At 33.1% G+C, this 22,773-nt stretch overlaps 1 protein-coding gene across 2 annotated transcripts in view; it reads left to right on the forward strand.

The window, feature by feature from the left end:
* The first annotated feature begins 4,629 nt into the window (after window positions 1–4,629).
* LOC106465980 overlaps window positions 4,630–22,773 on the forward strand; it is a 66,199-nt gene continuing 48,055 nt past the window's right edge. For both annotated transcript variants that reach the window (XM_013926229.2, XM_022393942.1), the window contains exons 1-2: window positions 4,630–4,711; window positions 12,498–13,043. In XM_013926229.2, the coding sequence (XP_013781683.2) occupies window positions 4,640–4,711; window positions 12,498–13,043 (618 nt within the window). In that variant the 5' untranslated portion in view covers window positions 4,630–4,639. The remainder of the gene's footprint in view (window positions 4,712–12,497; window positions 13,044–22,773) is intronic.

The raw sequence follows: 22,773 nt of genomic DNA on the forward strand, positions 1-22,773 counted from the left end.
TCCAGTGAGGGAACATTGACAGGACATGTTTTATAAACACCCTTCTAATTAATTTTTTCTCCAACTTAATAAAACCTTATATTCAACCTGATTAAAATACAGTACACCTATTTGAATCATTCATTTCTTTATTATTTAAGTAAACACATTCATCATAAGTTGTTTTATCTAATATTTTCCCTCTAGGGATTAATCCTCTTGCTATGAGTAGGTAAAAGTGTGTATGTCACAACCTTTTAGAGAGTTACATTCAAAATTTAATTAAACTACTTTATTATTCTTGTATACAAATGAACTTGGCACCAAAACATAGCTAATGAATCAAATTTTAATATTATACAAGTTTAAGTTTTAATTTTATAAGGAAATATTTAAAAAAATTCTCAATCTCCCCTAGTAGGAGAATTGTGACATTTGTTTTATAGGTCTTCTCTCTTTTCTAAATTATGTACCATCCCTCTAAGAATTATGGAATTCCACATAAATTACTCATTATACTAGAGGTATTACTAAGGCAAAATATAATTTTTATAGCCTTAAATCTTACATATTTACAGTCTTAAACTAGGTAATCGAACCCAAACTCTGAGGTTTTGTTCTGTATTATTTATATCCAATAGCAAGCCAAAGTTTTAATCTGTCAAATGGCATATTATATTATGTTGTTTTCAGTACAGAGTAGTATGTGTTTCAGCTTCAGTTTTAAAGTTTCTCTTCCAGTGGTCATATGTTGACAAGCTTAAAGTACGACTAAAAGGGTCTTATGCTATAGTTAGAAAGCCAGAAAATTATGATAGATATAGAACATTGTTTGCTTTGTGTGTGTTGTTATTCTGTGTTCTTAAGTGCATTATTTAAGTAAGTAAAAAATGATTTAATGTTCTAGTACTATTAGTATAAAAAGTAAGATTTAAATTTCATTGGCAACTGACAGCAAAAAACAAGAAGTCACAGGTAATTGATATATTTCTTATTTTTCATTTATATTCTTTATTTCTTACTATAAAAGTAACTAAATTGTAGAAACTTAGAAACTTATTAGGTTAGATAATGAAAAATAATAACAAAAATTCTTCATGAGTTATGCTCACGAGCATATGGTAACATGAGCTACATTGCAGGATTATTAGTTAGTCATGGGTGAAAGGGCAATAAAACAATAAAATTAAGTATAAGCTGATGTATACTGTTGTAAGCTTTAAGCTTTTTAGGATAAACAATTGTAATATCCTGTTACAATTTGCAGTCATTCTATAACAAAAAAGGGGTACTTTTAGATTTATATATTATTTTTATGGTGCTTACAAGGTTGGCCAAATTGGCTGAATACACACAGTGTTACGGTAGAGAAAATAACAGATAAAATATAAATTTTGAGTGAAAAAAAATATTTGATATTTATTTAAGAGGTTTTAGAGATTATGCAAATAAAATTTGATAATTTTCAGATGAAAAAATGAAGTTTTAATTTTAACATCAAAATCAACACTGATTCCATATATTCATAGATAGATTTTTAGTAAAAATATTTAATTAAAAAATCTGATTTTTGAGTACAGAAGACTTGTGTTTACTGAAAGTTGCCAAATTTTGTGAAAATAAATAAACATGTTAAAACTCTGATGGTCACTTTGGGGTTCTGAACTTGGTTGAATTAACTGAGCCCACAGTGAGAGGGTTAATAGCTTGTATGAAAGAAAAAAAACAACTCATGTTTTTCATAGGCAAATATACATGTAGAATTACAAATATTAGCTGTTATAGCCAATACCTAGTTATTCTAGCAACTGAACACATAAGCCTTGATGTCACTCAAAACACTTTATGTTGCCTCTAATTAATAATTATTTTACTACTGTTTTAAAGGCTTTCATTATTTGTTTGGAAACTACGTGGCTGTGTATTTGTGACCTTGTCTATAATTACAAAAGAATAAAGTCTGACCCCCTGAACTACTGTCCCTATTATCTATACTTATGACACTCCTGGGTTAGGATGTTTAAAACACAGTCTCTTATGTCATATTCTTTTTCATTTATACAACTCCATCTTTTATCAACTGCCAGGGAGGTACTCATTCCTAGTTTCTCTTTCTAATAAATCTGGATCTTCTTTTTTTTGGCACATGAACATTCCTTTCAACTCTAACTTGCCACATTCTTTCTATTAAGATTTTTCTGGTTGTTCATCTTTCTTCCATGGAGCAGGTTCTGTCCATAAAGTGGTATCTCAACCTTCATGATATAGTGACTTTGGGATCAATTCAGTCATCTGATCATTGATGTCTTTGCAAAATCTCTCAGTCACAAACTTTCTCTCTTCTGGTCTCCTTTCCAAGATCCTCTGAGTCTTAGAGTCAATACTTTGAGTGAAGGTTGAACTCAGTTATTCCTTTATGCCTACTCTCCCTTATGTTTGCTGTTGAGGGCTGTCATCTGTATCAGAGATTTTTCTTGTTTTTGTGATACTGGTTTATTTTTTTCCATTTACTCAGCTAGCTGTTTAAAAATGTTTTTGTCTTTATGGTTGATTGCTGGATTTTTATTTAGTCCTAGAAATAAAAAATGCTTTGTTTGCTATTACATGCTGAAAAAATGAATAGGGAATGTATATGTAGGTGGGAAAATTATTTACATCATCAAAAATTGGGTAGGTTGGCATAGTACTTTTTTTAATGCAGATACATATTTTATGATATAAATGCAATTGTAATATATCAGATTGTACTAGATGCTAAGCTCTTTCAGAAAAAATATTATTTAGTCATGTGGTCACAACAGAACTGCAATGGAAAAATAGGAAACTGAAGGTTATTTAAGGTTAGATAAGGTATAATAAATAATAATATAATACATTTTTACCAGCACACAGGCAAGCAGCTTGGAGAAGCTCATGGGTAATGTAATATGAGCCGCACATTACTCAAATAATGGTGTGAATAGTATTTAGACATGGTTCAAAGGGCAATAAACAATAAAATTTAAGTATAAATATATTTATACTGTTATGAGATTAAATCTACTTAGGATAAACAAATATAGTTTCATGTTACAACTTGAAGTCATACTAGAAATAAAAAAGGTAATTTAGATTTATTTTAATTTTTTTGGTGGTTACGAGGTCAGTCAAATTGGTCAACCTTGTTAACCCTTTCGAGATGGATTATAGGTGAAAGGTCATGTCATCTTGTTTGTTGACTCATTCAAAATTTTATTGAACTACTATTTCATGAATTTATGTTAATAAGTTTGGTATCAAACTGTAGATTATAATTCAAATTTTAGAACTATACATTACTCAATTTCTTAATTTAAAAGTAAATATTAAAAAACAGACACATTGATTTTTATGTGTCACATGGTATGTTGAATGCAGTACTGGTTCAAATTAGATGTTGGTGAAGTCAAAATACTAAGTCTATAGTTTTGTATGAATTAGAAACTCAAATTACAGATATTGACAAACTGGAATATAAATTAAGAAGGTTTTTATCTTTTCTCTTTGCTAAGATATTGCTCATGTAATAAATCAAACACAGTGGCATCCCACCCACCTCTTTCCATTTTTGGAAATGCTCCCTTATATACACTTACTTCTATATTTGATATGAATAACCAATCGGAAGCTCAGAATGTCTCCCTAGTGGCTTTCTCAGCCATTTTAATGGACTTGGTGCCATTTCTTTCTTTTGAAGCAATATTTCAGGGGGGTAGGAGTATCTTTAGTCTGCTCAAATTTCATATTTTTAGACTAATTTTTGTACATTTTACATTATTTATATATTATTTACAAGATTTTTTAACTCTCTTTTTTACTTATAAAACCTTACTTTTCAACCTAGTATCATTCAGAACTATGTTTATGTATTCAAAATGTCTTGCATAAGTGCAGTGGCTTTTATACTTCATTAGAGAGATTAAAAACATAATTACATAAAACATGCTAGTGCTTATCTCCTTGTTTAATAACATGCCAAATGTACCGAATATAATTTTAGTTGTTTGTTTCTATGGTAATACATTTTATTTCATGTACAGTTTATATATAAATAACAGGTGTATATGTGCAGAAGTCATCAAAATATGTATTTTTCCTTCTTGTAGGTGAATTTGTATGTTCACGGGTTCATATATCTGTATGTATTTTTCTCCCAGGTGTTTCCCTTATATAGAGATTTGTGAACTTTTTTGACTTAAGCCCCACCCCCAAGGCATGAGGCATCCTGACTAAAGATCCATAGAAGTGGAGTACCATCCACCATAAAAATATACATTAACAGAATTCCTTCATTTTCTGTTATAAATTCTAACCCACACATTGTTTATTATCATTGCTTATTGTGATTCCCTTATAGTCGCCCATATTTCTATCATAATGTTACATATTGTTAGAATGGGAACTGTTAGAAAAGTCTGAAAATGCATGGTTGAACAGAAGCTCTTCTTGCACTCCAAGTATGTAAGAGCAGGTCATGTAGATTAATTCATCTTAGGTATCGGGGTCATTTGGGAAGTAATGTTTTCTTTGTGATATAGTCCATTTGAAGTTTGTAGTTTCCACTTTGGAAACCCCCTGCTGTAGTACATTAAAAAATGTATAATACATTTATGATTTGTTTACAAAACATTTTGTATACATAATGTATTCTCACTACTTACAGGTTCAAAAGACAGATGTGGATGACCAAAATTATGATATACTTTTAAAAGTGGTAAGCTTTGTATATGTCAGAATGTAGCATTTGTAGTGTGTCAGTATGTTTCATAAAATTTTATTTATCTTCACACTAATTAAGTTTATGATGGATAAGCATTTTAAGCTGGTCTATGGTAAAAACTGTTTGATATCGACTTGGTATCATTCAGATATTTTGAAAGTTATTCACTTTAAATCTCAGAAGGAATATGAATTGAAGTGAGAGTGAAAACAAATAGTAGAATTTGCTGTTCAGTTATTCATTAGCCTTATTCAAATTGTATTCAAATATTGGGCAATAGTGAGAATGAAAATATTGCATGTTTTTTATGTACTCGTACATTGTTTATTATAGGTTAAAAATAATTGAGATACTGGTAATAAAACTTACAGAATGTATACAAGATAGTGTTCAAAGATACTGAATAATATTTAGTATTAACTTCATTAATATTACCTGCATTCAGGATTAAACAGGTATTGCCTAAAATGATCCTGCAATTACACACCTTACACATTATATATACATCAAATTGTACAATATGTCACACTTGGTCTTAAGTAATACTTTCTTTTTAAATTTGCCATTTCAGCTCATTTTTGGTACTGTGAGGAGCATTTACCATCAGTTGGACCCACTATTTTATTTATTTATACTCAGCATCATTAGTTTTCATTCATAGATTTGAAGCACAATGAAAATTTCCAATATTTATTACATTGAACAAATATTTGTATCTGACGTTATTCAAGTTGAGTTATGTAAAACACTTTATTAGATTTCATTCTTCCAGAGCTTCCTATATTGGAGGTAAATGCTAAACATTGTGTCCTTAACATTGAGTTACATGTATTACTTTCTATAGTGAACACTTAACTTGAGTTGAAGGAATGCATCCATTGCCAAAGCCTGAGGGTGAGGTACTGGAGACCAAATTGCCAGTTGTTTGGTATTCCAAAGAGTGGCCAGCCTGCCAATTATCAGTGTTTCAAAATGAGAGCCAATCCAACAGTTTGGGAAAATCTGTTTGGGTTGAGACAATTGGTCTGTTACCACAGTCATCACCTATGGGACATGACAATCTGGTATGGTGACAAGATATGAGTGGTTCCAAGAAAGGAGATCCAAAGTTCAAAAACAAGGAACCCTGGATCAAGTGCCCCTTGACAGGAAATGCAAGCCACCACCATGCAATTGTTGGAGTGAAGCCCAATGATTTTCCCCTTAATAAGCCCAGACCATGAGGCATTGCCTTTTGAAGAGCACAAAGGTCTAAAACACTGTTTATGGAAGCCTTGTTGTCTGTGCATTAACCCTGGAATTCCTGACTATTGAGATATGCACCCTATCCCTGGAGTGAGGCATTTGTGAAGAGATGGATCTCTACATGAGGTGGCAGCAGAGGAACTCATATCATAATATTGTCCCAATCTAACAACCCCTCGAGACTGAAGAATGAAAGGATCTCTTCTGCGCTTATCCCAAAGGCATGAGGGAATCGAGAGATGTCTACATTCACAAAAAAGAAAGAACCATCCATGCAGTGGGTGAAGGAGAGGTGAGTAAGAGTTGGGTTTTGTGTTTCATAGCATGGAGCTGGATAGGAGTCGGCTGAGTCCAACTGAGTTATATGATAAAAAATACTCAGACTGATGACATATCGATTTGGAGCAAGAATAGAAGTCCCAGCTCTGAGAATGAAACCTGCCTCGGTTGGTTTTGAAGTTGAATCTGGGTGTGATCTTCCGCAAACTGAGAGATGGTGCCAGCAGCAACTAGTCATCCATGGATTGGTGTGTGCACAGGCCTAGGGAAAGGAGGTAATGAGATAAAACTTGTACAATTTGGCAGAACACATATGGTACTAATGCTAGTCCGAAGGGCAGAGTCCTGAACTGCAGTATCTGACATTTGTGCACAAAAAATGCTGATAGTGGTGGGACACTACTATGGCAATGTGCAGGGGCTAGCCGACTACATTAAACTTGGACATCCACAATCCTGATAAAAAAAAGCCAACTCAGAGTGAGGAATGGGTCACTTGTGAACTGTGAAGAATCGAGGAATTGATATAGACGAGAAAAGTTGATGACTGGATACCAATCTCCTGTGTTCTTGGGCCCAACAGACTGATGGGAATAAAAGCTCCATAAGAACTGGCACGACTCTCTCTCTCTCTCTACCTCCAGACCAAACAAACTCTGATAGCCCTAGAACTAAATTCCGAAATCCGAGGATCTATGGGAGATGGGAACCCTACAGGTTGGGTGGAAAATGGTGGTGAAGATGTAAACTGAATGCCTATTCCTGACTCAAGGACATGTAGTACCCAAGGATCTGTGGTTAAGGTTTTTCACAAGTCCAGAAATTCTCAGAGCTAATCCTCCCACAGACCTTGAAGGAGATAAGGCATAGCTGTTCCTTCATGTGACTGAGCAGTAAGCCTCCCTGCATGAACCACAATGTCAGTGGATGGAGGGAAAACTAAGTAGTTGCTCCCATACCTTTCAGCCATAATGTAAGGTGCAGGCTCAAAAGCAACTGGGGAAAGACCTAAAACATCACACACTTGATGGAACAACTGAATAAAAAGAGCCTGAGGCAGTTTATCTCAAAGTGGCCTCCTGAGAAGCCAACAGAATTAAAGAAGGCACAGGAAAATACAAATCTAAATTCTCTCCAAAATGTCCAGGATCACCCTCACTTACAGCCTCAGAGCCTCCCTCAGAAACACCACTGGACCAAGTAAATGTGTCTTCATCTCACTACTAGTAAGGTCACTGACAGTCCCAACCTGAGAGTGACTCCCCCCATATTATTGCTAGGTAGGATAGGAGAGACCTGATTTACCTCTATGCTGGAAATAATAATCTGGTACTTCATGCTGTATATCGACTTGTCAAATGAAAAAAAAATCATTTTTTTTTTCAAAATGAACTAGGTAATATGAAGAACACTCAAAGTATCTCCTAATGACTGTAACACAGAGAATCCTGTTAGTGAACAGTTCAGCAAGAAAAAGTGACTACATTATTTGAATGAGGTACTTATATACAGTACCAGGATAGAGGGCACATTGATGTAGGTGGAGAGTGTCATGTGACATATATTGCCATTGGCAGTTAAGTGGAATGTGAAATACTGGAGCAAGTGAGAAAAAATCAGACCAGTGCTTAGAAAGGCAAAGGAAGAAACCCTGGCTGTCGAGTAATAACTGTAGTGTGAGAGACGTAAGTATTATTGAAAATATATTTTCGATTTAAGAAAATACCAATTTTAGCATTATATAAAAAGATAAACAACAAAATAGAAATATGAGGGTACCCAACTGATGAAACAATACAATGTAAGAAAAGCATATTTAATTAGCTATACTGATGGCCAGGTTGATTTTTAACTTCTCTCTCTCTCTAAGTACATAACTGATCAGAAGTTGTTATTAGTGTGGTGCAAATAAAGTGTATCCAACATTTATAGTCAAAAGATATTTCATATTTATTAAACTGATGCATGCATACGTAGGCTTATATGAAATTAGGGTAAAATATAGATAGGAAAATGTTCTAACATATTGTTCATGATTTTCCTTTCAGTTATTAACTATCATAGTTTAGGAGTTAGCAACAGCCAGAAATGATTATATCTTTCCCCACCATATTTATGGGGAGGGGAGGGGTGTCATGACAAATTGTAGTACACATTTTTTTCTATAGGTCACTGTTTTTCTTGACATCGTATTTGCTGATTATTGGTATACAGTACACCTCAAGAGATAGGTGTTCCATTAAGATGTCCTTTGATCTACCAGTCAGTTATTGAATTATGCTCCAATGTTTGGCAACAATAACCCTGATCTTTAAAAAAAGTGATATTAAGCTATTTATAATATATGTCTAAAATATTCACCATAAAAATGTATGTACGTCACTGCCAAAATGATTGAAAAAGTTATTTTACATATATACACATGTGGAATGTATGCACTTCCCTTTTATTAACCCTTTAAGCTATTTAAAAGGTATAATAATCATATTATGTTATGATTTTAGCTAGATTGTTTCTGTAAGTTTAAGATATGTTTATTTCTTATTTTCACATTTCTGTTCGTATAAGACTTTTAAATGCATAATGTCTAGATTCTAACGTATTAAAACAAACAATTTGAAATTGCGACATTGTTTAACTGTAACATTATTTAATCAATAAAAATTAATTTATGTGCATATGCGTAGTTAAGTAAGATGTTTCAATACTTCCATACCTTGAAATAACAAAGATATTTTTTAGTATAGACTTGTAACATTTGTGTAATCATTTACTATTGAGGTGAATGCCTTACAAACATCAACAAGTAGTTGTATCCAATATCTACAGTTAGCTTTATATCCTAATATATTTTAGACTGCTTTAGTGGATATACAATAAACATCTTGAAGAAACATTTAGTCTCATTTACCAAAACAATCTAAATGTTGTGAGAAACATTAGTGTACATTTCCTGACTTACCCTAAAAATGGTCAGCAAATATTATAAGTTACCTAGACACAAAAGATTGGAATAGGATGTATCAAGTAAATTTTGACAATTTATCCAAAAACATGCATTATATACAGAGGTGTATAGTGTATACACACAGTTTTGCCAATTTTCATCAAAACTGTCATCATTATCATCAAAATTATCACTATCAACATGTGGTGTTATTGTTTGGATTTTCACCATTATCAGTCATAAAACACAAGCCTCTATGTATGACATATGCAGTCAGTATGATGGCAGACAGACTTTGCACAGTGGCAAGCAACCAACCCTTGAATAGTGACCTGTATTAAAAGATGTATACAACAACTTGGCTTAACACCTCCTCAAACCTTAAATAGGAAAGGTTGTCCTATCATAATACGTAGCTAAATGTTATACGTGTTGTGGGTTGAGCAAAATCGTAAAATAAGGCCTTAAGATAAACAACTCTGATTATAAGACGATAAACACTTAATCAACAAAATTGAAATGCTTGCTGTAATAAATATTCAATTATTTTATCAAATTTAAAACAAAATAATATTAAATGGCATACCATAAAGACAACTTAAAGAAGAAAGACTGAAATTAGCATTTTAAGATTGTAGATAAAGTTTGTTCTCTAATGACAACTTGGAATACTGAATTAAATGTACTTTATTAAAAACACTTAGAAAAGCATATTGATTGGTTAGGAACTTTCATATGTTTTTAATGAATTCTAAGGTGGAGAATTATATTCTGATTATAATTATCACAAAAACAGAGTGAGAATGCATAATAACATTCTATGACAACCTTTTGTGCTAAACTTAATTCTTTTTAATCCTGTTTATTATTCAGAATGTCACTCCCTGAATTTTATTCATAGGATTTTTGTACAGAAAGAGTTTCTCCTTCACTCAGAAATCTTTCTTTTGTTGTGAGCGCGTTGTCAAAATGATAGACCCACTATTCAGAATAGCCATTTTCATCTTCAGTATCATTCATTTGGAGTTTATTTTCATTATTTGTTGTTATGTAAACGTTTTGTGGGAATTATGGTGGCCATTTTAGATGTTTTTAATTTTTGCTTTTACAAGTGTTTAACTATCATAGTTGAGTTTACCTTCTAGATATGTAATATGGGAATATATCTTTTGCAGTATTTCATTTGTTCACATTACCTTACTACATGATGTTAACTTAGAATAGTGAAGCTAAGATAGAATTCATAGTGATATTTTACCTAGCATCACGACTTTCCAGTGGTCAGTAAAAATGGAAACTGTATAATCTAGAACTTATTAATTTTGTATAATCTTACAATTTTACAGTACGAAGCATACCATAATCTTACGTTATTAGAAGTTTAAACATTCTAAAAAAATTATCAAGCTATATCCATATTTGAATATGGTAGTATCGACTAATATACTTTATTAGGATTTACTTTAGTTGAGTTTATAAGCTATTTCTAATCTGCTAGTCTACCCTTCTTGGTAAGTGTACTTACTTTCAAACATTTTATGTACTATAACTTAGCATACTAATAAACTGGCAAACAATGATATTTATAAGCATAATGAAATGGTTTATTTTTGGGGGAACATACTACATATTTTGAAGAAGACAGATAAATGTTCTGTTGAAACATGTAGTATATTTTCCCCAAATAAATACTTCATTATGCTTACAAATCATTGTTTGCCAATTTTTTATTATATTAGCATAATGTGCTTCCATACTCAAATATAACTTGTCATATTTTATTCCATTTTCAAACTAATTTTTACTTCTCTGAAATCCAACAAGTTAAGTGTATCCAGAAGTAGAGTAATTTCTATGAGTAGCTCCACTAAATAGACTGTCATGTACTTATTGGTGGAACTATAGCAAGTTCAAGAACCATTGCTTTTGTACTCGACGGGTGGCTGATGAGGAAAGTGTGGTAAAAATATTTCATTATATGACTTAAGTGTCTACTGGGGTTTCGTGAAGTAGAAAAATGAAAGTTTCAAACCTTGTACAGTTTGTTTCACAAGGGTTTGGAATCATTTGTGACGTGGAGGAGGGAAGTGACTGGGGGGGTACCAGTTTTAACTTTCATACAAAAAATAAAGATTTACCTGGCCATACCTATCATTTGTTTCATCCTTCAACATGTGTTTGATGCCCCTTCATGAGTATCAGTTACATAAAACTGAAGAAATGACTGGCACCAATGTTTTTGCTTTGAGACATGGAAAAAAACAGATGGGCATGACTGTAAATGAGAATTTATAGGCATGATTTCTCAGTGCAACATATTGACACTCTTGTAAATATTTCTGTACCTTTGAAAGAATATCAATAACCATTTGGATTTTTTTATAAAAGTAATAAACAGAACATTTTCTTAATACAGACTGAATCTGCTATTAAACTCCTAGAAACAAAGTTCAATATAGGACTCAAAGAACTCGAAAATAGTTCTGGACTTTCAAGAGTCCAGAACAGTTCTAGATTCAAGTTCTGTTTAGCACATCTCCATGTACGAATAAAATGGCAGAAAATACTTGGATTCACGATGAAATTTTTAGTCTCCATGATGACCTGGGATTTGTCGAGGCCCATCTTAATGTAATCCCTGATGTTTATCTAGAAACCAGTATATATTTGAATTCTGTTTTAATTCTAAAATAAGTATTCCATATTATTTTGCTTCTAAAAGTGTAGGCTACAAAAACTGAAGGTTGTCTCGACATATGCTCTATTTCTTCATCAAACATAATGTTATGAAAACCCTTGACTCTTGTACTTGCAGAATGTGAAGCACTCTTCATCCATAGAAAGTAGATAAAGCAGATAGAGGGTATTTTCTGTTGTGATTATTCAATCAGTGGTTTATTTAAGCAGCTTAGAACTAATTGGAAAGTTATATCACACATTGTTGATCTTGTGACTACGTTACAGCTTCAGTGTGTGTATATTATTTTTTCTTTCTATTTTATTTCTCAAAATCAGATTGTATGATATTCAGAATGACACTACTAATATTATGTTTTTAAACTTGCATATATAGAAATGAAATTTAAAAATAAATCATTGTTTGACCTTGATGTTTAATTGGATGTTATTTTGTGAACACATTTACTCCACTTGTTTTTGAACTAATGTATTAATTCCCAGAATGTCATTCTTAATACATGAGTTTAAATGATAATTAATACACAATGGGTTAATATGCACATTCAGAATACTTTATTTGTTAGTTTAGCATAATTAATGTTCTAAAGCTGATATAACAATATTTTTCAGCTTCAGTTTTTTCCACACCATGACCCATCATATATCCTGGAGTTAATGAAATCTTTCCAACACTCCAATCAGGAAATTATGTTGAACAATATTTGCATTTACATTCTGGAAAGTGGATATGACAAGATTTCATTAAATCAGTTAACTGACCAACATGAAAAGACAAAGAGTGATAGTGATGGAAGATTATTTACCTCGGAGATTCAGCTCCACTCTCCTTCGATAAAGATCAAACCTATTCTTTTAACATCAGAAAATGATAGTCTACCAGCTTACAGAAAACGTGTGTTAGATAATGTTGACGAAACTTTATCATCACCCGAGGAGAAAAATAATGCTCCTCCACCTAACAAAAAACTCCTTCAAGATAATGTTGAGCCTGCAAACAGTAATTTTGGTGAGACTTCAACACTAAATGCTGGTAAGATTAACGATAAGTCCACTCAAAGTGCACATAAAACTTTCCAGTCAGAACCTGCATATGATCAGTATCCTGTTAATTGCACTGAAATAAATCAGACAGATGAAACTGACTGTGTCAAAAAGGTAAGATATGTGTAGTAGACATATGTATAAAGAAGACTATATTTTAATTTTTTTTTACATGTATTTATATTTTTATAAGATGTACATAAATTATTTTTACAGATTGAAAGTTCATGAAACAGATCCAAGTTTCATTTTAAAATAAAGGATCGAGGAAAATGGTTGTAGAAAATTAATTCACAAATTTCTTTTAGTTCACTTAACTCTGTGAAAACCCATGTTGTTGGTAAGCTAATTTACAACCACTGACCAGTTATTTGGTTGTGTAACGTGCTTTTGGTTATTGCAAAATAATGGTTTTGATCTGAAATTTCTTATTTCCATAGTTAGCCTCTCTGTATTGATATTTTCTAATGTTGGATACATACGCTCTTTAGAAGCAAATCTTATTACTTTTCAACAGCAAAAAGTAAAGATTATCGTAGTTATTTTATGTACTTTATAAATATCATAAAAATCAAAACTAACCATTCTCAGTTAAAGTTACACTATTTTATTTGTTTAGCACTGTAGTACATGTTTGTTCAGGTCTTGTTTTTTATGGAGTGGAAAAAATTTACAAATTTTATGAAGATCAAATAAATTATATTTTTTGCAAGTTTTTTACATTCTGAGTGGCAAAAAGAATTTTGATAAACGAATCTTTAGCCTAATTTTATGGGGATATGTCAGTTGTCTGAACCTGAAAATTTTCCAGTTTCGGTTTTGTGTTGTTATAAAACTTCCATTTCAATTGAGCTTTTCACTAAGGTTGGTTATATAATGTGTAGATTATTTTCTGTTTTTTTATTGGAATTTATTTCAAATAATATAAGCTCAAGAGTTGCTCGAAAGTTAGTGGGTCATCTTTCTAAATAGTACAAGCTAAGGCAAGTCTTTCCAGTTATAAAAAAATCTTGGTTGTTTAGGGTAATCAATGAGAAAAAATCACATTACCTACATTGTAATACAATAAATTTTGCCTGTACTAGTTTTCATGTAAGTGGAACTCAAAAGTGCTTATGGTACTATCCTCTCAGTGTATAACTGTTGTTTGCATCAGTAAATGTTTCTCATTCTTTAAGTTTGTACCTTTGCCACATTTATGTTGGATGGAAATTTTGTTCAAAAACAACTTAGGATTTTACCAGTAAATGACTTGACTATTTATGGTCTTGTACATGAATAGTTACAAACTGAAATAATTGTAAATTGTAGGAAGTTTGTAATTTTGGGATTATGCTTTATGAACAAGTACATGCTCATCGAATGAAAATATTACATTAACTGAATAACCAATTAAATCTGCAAATTACACTGGTTTATTGAATTCAACAGGGAATCAAGCTGAAATTACCATTATTAGAAACATCCATTTATTGCTGTTATGACAGGGAAATTGTACAGGGTGCAAAGTTCCTTGGCTCTTTGGGTTTTCTCACCAGTATTACCACTGTACTTCTGATTAAAAATTTGTGTTTGCATCTGTTTCCAAGCAGTATTTAATGACAAAACCAATCTGATCTGGTGGAATTTTAGATTATTTTTTCTTATTAGCTTGTAATTAACTTACAGGGTAAGATGGAAATTACCAGAGAAAGTATATATGTGTGTGTGTGTGTGTGTACATATAATATAAACATACCCACACACATTTCACCACTCACCAGACACAAAACAATTAACATCTGTGTACACTAGAGTATAATTTTGAAGTGATCTCACAGAGTATCTTTAGTCTTAATCATGTTGCAGTTTGGATTTTAAGGCTTATAGTAGTTGTAAAAAAAACTGGTTTACAAATGTGGAATTTATAAAAATTATTTTTGTTTTACATACACATGATAGAAAACTCACATAAGTACTATAAAGTGATTGACGAGGTATTTCGTTATGCTAATGACATGAAATTTATTTTTCTATTTATAATCAATAGTTCTGTGTGTGTATATGTATGTATATGTATTTTAATAAGTATCTTCATAGTCGGAAGCAAAATACTTCTATGCAACAGAAGTCTCTTATTTCAACACTTCTTTGTACTCTTGCTACTGTGATACATGTTTTCAACTTCTAATACTTTAAAGTATATGTAAATATATTATAGGAACAATAACTATCTCCATATTTCTGTGATTATATTAATACCCCGTTTCACCATTGTTCAGTTAGTATAGATTATATTTATTTAGGTAACTTTTAAAATTTATTGAAGGTGTTTTGCATGTATTTAACAAATTTGTAATAAACTGGGTGTATAATGAACATGAACATACACTAATCCTCTTGCTTAGGTAAATGTTACACACTATTACTGTAACAGCTATCTTAGTAGCACTTATTAGCTTTAACTTGTCTAATTTCTGAGGTGTGGGTAAGTTCATTTTAATGGTTAACACAAACACATATGAAAATTATTTGAATTTGGATGTTCTCTCCTTTTAAAATGTTATTTGGAATAGCTATTGATATAGGTAAGTACATTTTATGGGATACCATCTTAGGAACCCAATCTGACTTGTAAGTGTGGTATTACATTATCTTTGCTTCTTTCATTGTCTTGTGCAGATGTGTTTTTTCTTTGCTGCTTTTGTGTTTGGTGTAGATATGAAATTAATCTTTCCTACAATAGTATCTTAGCAACTATTGAGTCGCAATAGAAGCTAGCCAACTTGGTTCCATACTTGCACTGTTTGTGAACAACATTTTGTTTTATTTTTTTCACTTGTGTTGTTTGTCTTTCTTTGATGTCTGTTCATTTAAATACTTTGCATAACATTTCCAGAACCTGTATTTATCAGATACTTGATTCTTAGGTATCATATCTGTAAAACATGTTAATTTATTTCATGGATCTCTGTTTTCTTTGATGTCTGTTCATTTAAATACTTTGCATAACATTTCCAGAACCTGTATTTATCAGATACTTGATTCTTAGGTATCATATCTGTAAAACATGGTAATTTATTTCATGGATCTCTGTTTTCTTTGACAACTTTTCCTCATTCATTGAATCAGTAATATCACTGAAAACTTTTTTGTCAGCTTACATTGGTTAACTTAAAAAAAAAAAGAAGACATTTCACAGGTATTATGTTGTTCCACATATGGCTTCACTTAAGTTGTATTGGTTATGACTCATTAGGATGGCAGACTAGTATCATGTGGTATCAGGTGTGGTTGTAAGTAGAATAGCATATCAATATCATGTTGCATCATGTATGATTTGAAACAATGAAATATTAATATCATGTTAATTTAGATTAAGTATAATTAGAATGTAATATAATTATTATGTTGTATAAGGCATGAGTATGTCTTTATCCAGAAAACGTGAATTTGCACTACTGTGTGATGATGTATTGTGCAGCAAAAGGAATACAACATTAACTCCCTGCATAAATCCTTCTCCTACATTCATGCAGGAAAATCCTGATTCTTAGACATGTTTGTTTTTGCTGAGACTTGTTGAGGTCAATATTTCAACTTTTCTTTGTATTTTCAACCTTTCACTAGGAATTCACAGATTAAGGTGAATTATTTTTCTGCTGATGTGAATACAGATATGACTCCCAGTTACCAGCAACTTAGCAAGTTCTTGCCTGTTGAGATCATGACAGCTATCATGTATTAGGTTGACAAATACAGTAAGAAGAGTAACATGTTCAACATGTGGTGGGGTCCATGTTGCCACTTGGATCCTCTTCTTCCATCTCTGTCTCACATTTAGTTTCTCAGATTTTGAAGCTGAAATTCAGGAGGATGAAATGGAGTAACTTGTACATTTAATACTTCTCTACATAGTGAATATCTCTTGAATTTTTCTTGCCTTACAAATACCTTCTATCTGTTGTTTCATATCTTCTCCACTATTAGTGCTGCACCCTGAATTACTTTGGGATTCAGTTTGCTCCTGCTGTTTTTGCCTTACCAGGTAACACGTATAAGTTCATTTTTAGATATAATTTATTCTTTGTTAACATGTTGCTCATGGGACTTAATGTTTAGAGATTGTTTATCACTCCTTAACATGACCACATACATTATATCATTTAGAACTAGTTCATTCATTACTCCTTAACTTGTGCTCCTTAGACTGTAATGTTTAATCATAATTACTGAATCCTTAATATATATCACACTGTATATTCTGTTTAGTCATATTTCATCTCTCTTTCACATGTACATGTAGATAGTTGGTCATATACACTTATTCTTTACGATGTAAACATCGATATTCATGTATACTTACAGTCAGTTGTTGATATTTTGTTCTGGTTTATTACTTCTCATTCATTACCTCTTCACATGTACTTTTGGTAGATAATGCTTAGTCTTAATTGATTTTACTTTGCCATGTGTACATAACTATTAATGTTTAATCTTAGTTTCTTATTCTTTAACATATATACCTAAAAGATAACATTTAGTTTTGTGCATCAATTCTTCACTTGTTAATGCTTAGTCTTGATTAATCATTCCTTGCCATGTAGACATTTATGCTAATTCTTAGTTCTAGTTTTTACTTGTTAATATGTATACATAGAAGATAATGTTTTGATTTTGTTCATTACTCTTACCATGCCCACATAGATAGTAATGTTTACATCAAGTTCATTATTTCTTGACATGTACACATGGAAGGTAATGCTTATTCTAGCTGATTATACTTTGCCATGTACACATAACTGTCAACGTTTAATTCTAGATTCTTATTCTTTAACATGTACAACTAGTGGTTCTTGTTCTTTCCTTCTTCAAATGTTTGTTTGTTCTGTTTTCTCCTTGTTCCTCCTTTTTGTTGCCTTGTCACATCCCCATTTCCGGTCTCTTGTGCCTCAATCCTCAGCCGCATGGCCAGGTGGCTAGAGCGCTCAACTTGCAATCTGCGGGTCGCGGGTTCGATTTCCCGTCCCACCAAACATGCTTGCCCTTTCAGTCGTGGGGGCATTATAATATGATGGTCAATCCCATTATTTGTTGGTAAAAGAGTAGCCCAAGAGTTGGCGGTGGGTGGTAATGACTAGCTGCCTTTCTTCTAGTCTTAGACTGCTAAATTAGGAATGGCTAGTGCAGATAGCCCTCATGCAGCTTTGTGAGAAATTCAAAACAAACAATCCTCAGCCCTGGATGCCTATACCTTCTGTCTGTCCCATCTTTTTTACCATGCATCTTCAGCTCTCCGTCTCCCTCAGGTCCTTGCTCAGTTTCAGGACACTCTTTAACACTTTCCAGACAGGTCATGGGTCAAAAGCCATGTCACTCGCATTCAAAATTTTATTGTCAAGTTTCATACCGAACTGTAAATTATAATTCAATATTAGTATTATACATAATTCAATTTCTTAATTTAACAGTAAATAAAAAAAAACAGTTAAACATCAATTTTTGTGTGTCATGTGGTATGTTGAATGCGGTACTGGTTCAAATTAAATGTTTGTGTTGTCAAAATACTAAGTCTATAGTTTTGTACGAATTAGGAGCTCAAATTACTGATATTGACAAGGTAGAATATAAAGTAAGAACCTCATATCTTTTCTATTTACTGAGATATCGCTCATGTACTGAATCAAACACAGTGATCCTGTCATGTATTGAAGTAAGTGTATATATGGGACTGTTTCCAAAAATGGAAAGAGGTGAGCAGGGCCAATGTGTTTGATGACATGTGAATAACAAATCAAAAACTCAGATGTCCCCAAGTGGCTTTCTCAGCCATTTTAAAGTGTTAAGATGCCATCTCGTTCTTTTGAACCTTGAGTCTGCTCCAAATTTCATATTTTTATAGATCGAAATACAGCGTAGCTACTAAGCTTGATAAATTTTAGTGGAATTCTATGGTATCGAAATAGTAGTTTATGATTTTTTTGGTTATTCAACTGTATATATATATATATAATCTGAAAAAAGTTATTTCGTTTCACATCCACTATGTGCAAAATTTTATAAGGCTTGGCAATCTATGATAAGCAGTAAACGAGTACAAAGGTCGTAACTAGAATTGTTTGCTTTACTTCTTTATTTACTGTTCTTTGTTTTAAGAAAAATAAATTTAAGAACTGATTTCCAAATAGTTATAATGTATAATAATTGAAATGTGACTATTTTGCAAAATACTAGTATAGTTAAACACAGCCAAGACAGGTCACTTTGTAATGACTAAAGGTCAGTTTATAGTATTGGATACAGTAACATGAGAGCACATGTGCCGCATCATTGCAATTTCTGTATTGTTACCCAGGCACGGCTGAAAGGTCAATATAATAAATACATATAAATGTATAATGTTATGAGATTTAAGCTATTTAGTCAAAACATTTATATTTTTGTTATAATTTATTGTCATTCTTGAACAAAAGAGGCATGATTTATATTTATTTCCTAATTTTTTATGGTGGTTATGAGATCATTTAAATCTACTAAACCGTACAGAGAATCGTTAGTGAAAATAACAGTTAAAATATAAATTTTTTTCTTAAATAGTATTTGATAACTATCTGGACATTATAAAGATTTTGCATGTGAAATTTGAAAATTTTCTGATGCCTAAAAGTATTTTTAATCTTAGAATGAAAATTACTTTGCATGTTGGATAGGCAACATGTGAAAGGAAAAAAAAAGTATGAGAAAAACATTGCTTAACAAACCTTACGACTTAATAAAAGAATTAGATATTTTGTGTATGAAAGCCTTGTAATGTTTACTGATAAACTGCTACATTTCGTTAACATTTGCTTACTAATTTAAAATTTATAGCATGAAAACTATAACAAGCACAAAATGGTTACGAGGTTGTACCCAGGGACCTTGCCCATGCTGAAAGAGTTAAGTGGGTCCTTTTGGTGGCCCCTGAGAGTATTCCAACCTTTTTTCTATTACTCCACCTCCTCGACTCTCAGCCGTCTTCCCCTTCCAATTTTTCCATCCTTTCTGATCTATTCTCACACATTGCTTTTTCCTTGGGATATGACATCCCTTTATTATTGCATGTGGGATTATCCTGTCCACTTCCTTGATCGTGTAGCTGTGATCTTTATATCTCTTCTGTGTCCTGACATATGGGATGTACTTATTGCCTTGGTCTTGTTGTCACCATCTCCCTTTGATTTCATTACATTGTTACATATTCCTCCTATATCACCTATGATCTGTAAACCTTCTATCTCGGGTTTTATGGCAGCATTTTCTCCACCTTCTGCATTTCTTGATGTCATAGTTTCTCTTCTTCTCTGCTCTTTTCTACTCTCATTCATTCCTTTCTTATCCGCTGCCTCCCTCCTACTTCTTGCCTGATTGGATTATCATTGTGATTCTCCATGCTCTTACCTGTGTCCCTATCAAACATCTAGGAGATGTTTCAGCTCTGCATGGACTCATGAGTCCTATTCCTGCTTGCTGTTAATAGCTGTTGTACACTTACCTACATTCTTATTTCCTCTTCCTTTCTCATTATCCATCTTCCCTTCTTCTTTTTCCTGGCAAGTTTTTCCTTTCCTTGTATTTCATTGCAGGGGAAAGTGGTCACTCCCTTTCTTCCATATCCCCCTCCTTCAATTTCTCTTTTTGGTGTTATTTCTATGTTGGACAGATGCTCTTGTTCTGTCTGAGCAACTCTGTATTTTATCACACTTTTCCTTCTTTTAGTTCCTCTCACTGTCCTTTCGTAACTGGGACACATCTACCATACCCCATTATGGATTGGATCTTCCAACTCATAAGTCATATATGTCCCTTTGATGGCAGATGTTTATATGCGCTCTCTAGAGTCTACTCTTTTCTGGTCTCCCCCCACTTTTCTCCAGGTTGGCATGAGGACTACCCCACAATCATTCGTATCACATTTAACTATGTCCACCATCTGGCTGTCTTGTCTCCAGTAGCATGCAAACCTCCACCAATGCCCATTCTTCAATTAACTGTGCACTTGAAACAGGTGTGAGTATTCATTTACTTATTCTTCCTCGCTGTTCTTCTATTTTTGGACCCTACTAGGCAGCTAGTGTTGCCTCACTGGGTATACTTACCCAAAATTCTGCATTGGGCCAGGATAATGGAAAGCACTCAGACCATCCTCCCTCGCCCAGTTAATGCCCACTGTGAGCAAGACCACTAGAGTTTTACTTGTGGTATTTCTATATCACTGTTTCTAGTCCAATTTAGAGTGTACCCACTCCATAAACTATCATGGAAAAAGCCATCACCAGAGTAGTGCTTTTGCCCACTTCTCTTTGCACTATCGTCTGTCTCCAGTAAAAGACCTTTCAGGACTGAAGGAGATCTGGGCACATTCTGTGACTCTTTCCTTATGCGAATGAACCCCATCTTTTGAGTGAAGCATGGGAGACCTTTTTGGTGTGGTGGACTATGGAGAATCCTCATTAATTGTATCTGAAAGTGGGTGCTAAAACACACAGTTCCTCTGTGCTGAGAAGTGTGGTAGGGATGTTTCTGGAGTGTTGTATGGACCATCCCAACTTGTCTAGATACATCTTGATTTCTGAGTGGATTTCAGACACATATCTCACTTACTCTCTATTTTCCTTTTCTTACTTATGCAAAGACATAACCTCACCAATTATGCTTGCAGAGTTATTAATATTTCTTAATATCCAACTGTTATGGATCTCATCAACCCTTCTCCCACAGCTGGCAATGGCTTGTAGAGTGTGATGATTGAGTGGTGGTTTCATAAGTATCCTTAACTTGTTTCCACTGCAATGCCATCCTCCTGCAACTGTCGTGGACTCTCAGTGTATAACGGTTGAAGAGCTGTGCATGGATACTTTTCACATGGGGCTTTCTCTCACAGCTGATACTGACCTGTAGAGACTGAAGGATGTGAGCACACTTGGTACAGTCTGAATTTGCTTTAACCTTATTACATATGTTGGTCTTCCAACAACTTGTGTGCAAGATCTTGGAGGTCGTCCTTGTGACATCTTTCAGGCTTCTCACCTTTCCCTATCCTTCCCTCGGATGAAATGAGATGCAGTCTCTCATGGGTGTGTCCCTGCCATAGGGTGTTGCACCCTATAGACTTCCTTTTAGTGCTCTTGAAAGGAGGCTCATCTAGGGAATTTCTGCACCAGTTCCTCCACCATCTGAATGTAGGAGTGTGGGTAATCTGTGCATATATTTCCAGTGGATATTCATCTCCATGCACATTCCCACCCTTCCTCCTAACTTTCCTGGTGCTTTTTTATTTATTTCCTCCACAAAGAATGAGGATTTTCATGCCTGAATGTAAAGGGAGAATTTGTGCAGGAAGGTATGTCATACCCCTATTTGTGGAGGGTTTTGGACTTAAATGGGAGTTTCACAAGGATGATAGCATGCAAACCTTTAAGGCAGAATAGTCTGACTTCAATAGGATATTAGTTAACCTGTGCACACAGATTAGTGTATTAAATGGTACATCACTGTGCATTATGACCTGAGAAAGAACCTTGGGAAAGTCACCCATACCATCTACTTACGCTGATGTATTTGTAGAATGTAGCTTACTTGTACAAGCCTTTTTAATTAATCCTTTTGCATCAAATAGATCAAAGTGCACATCAGTCTTTTACAGTTACATTCAAAATTAACGTAACGTAATGTTTGGGACAATATGGAATCTATGGGTCCATTTCGGCTGTTCCATCCTCTAAACTAAATTAAAATAATTAGAAAAAAAATCTTAAAGCCAGCCCTTATCACTCATATACTTCTTAAGCTTTTTCTTAATATCACTTAAATTTACTGCCTCTGC

Source organism: Limulus polyphemus, unplaced genomic scaffold, assembly GCF_000517525.1.
Source record: "Limulus polyphemus unplaced genomic scaffold, Limulus_polyphemus-2.1.2 Scaffold2111, whole genome shotgun sequence".
NCBI classification, from domain to species: Eukaryota; Metazoa; Arthropoda; class Merostomata; order Xiphosura; family Limulidae; genus Limulus; species Limulus polyphemus.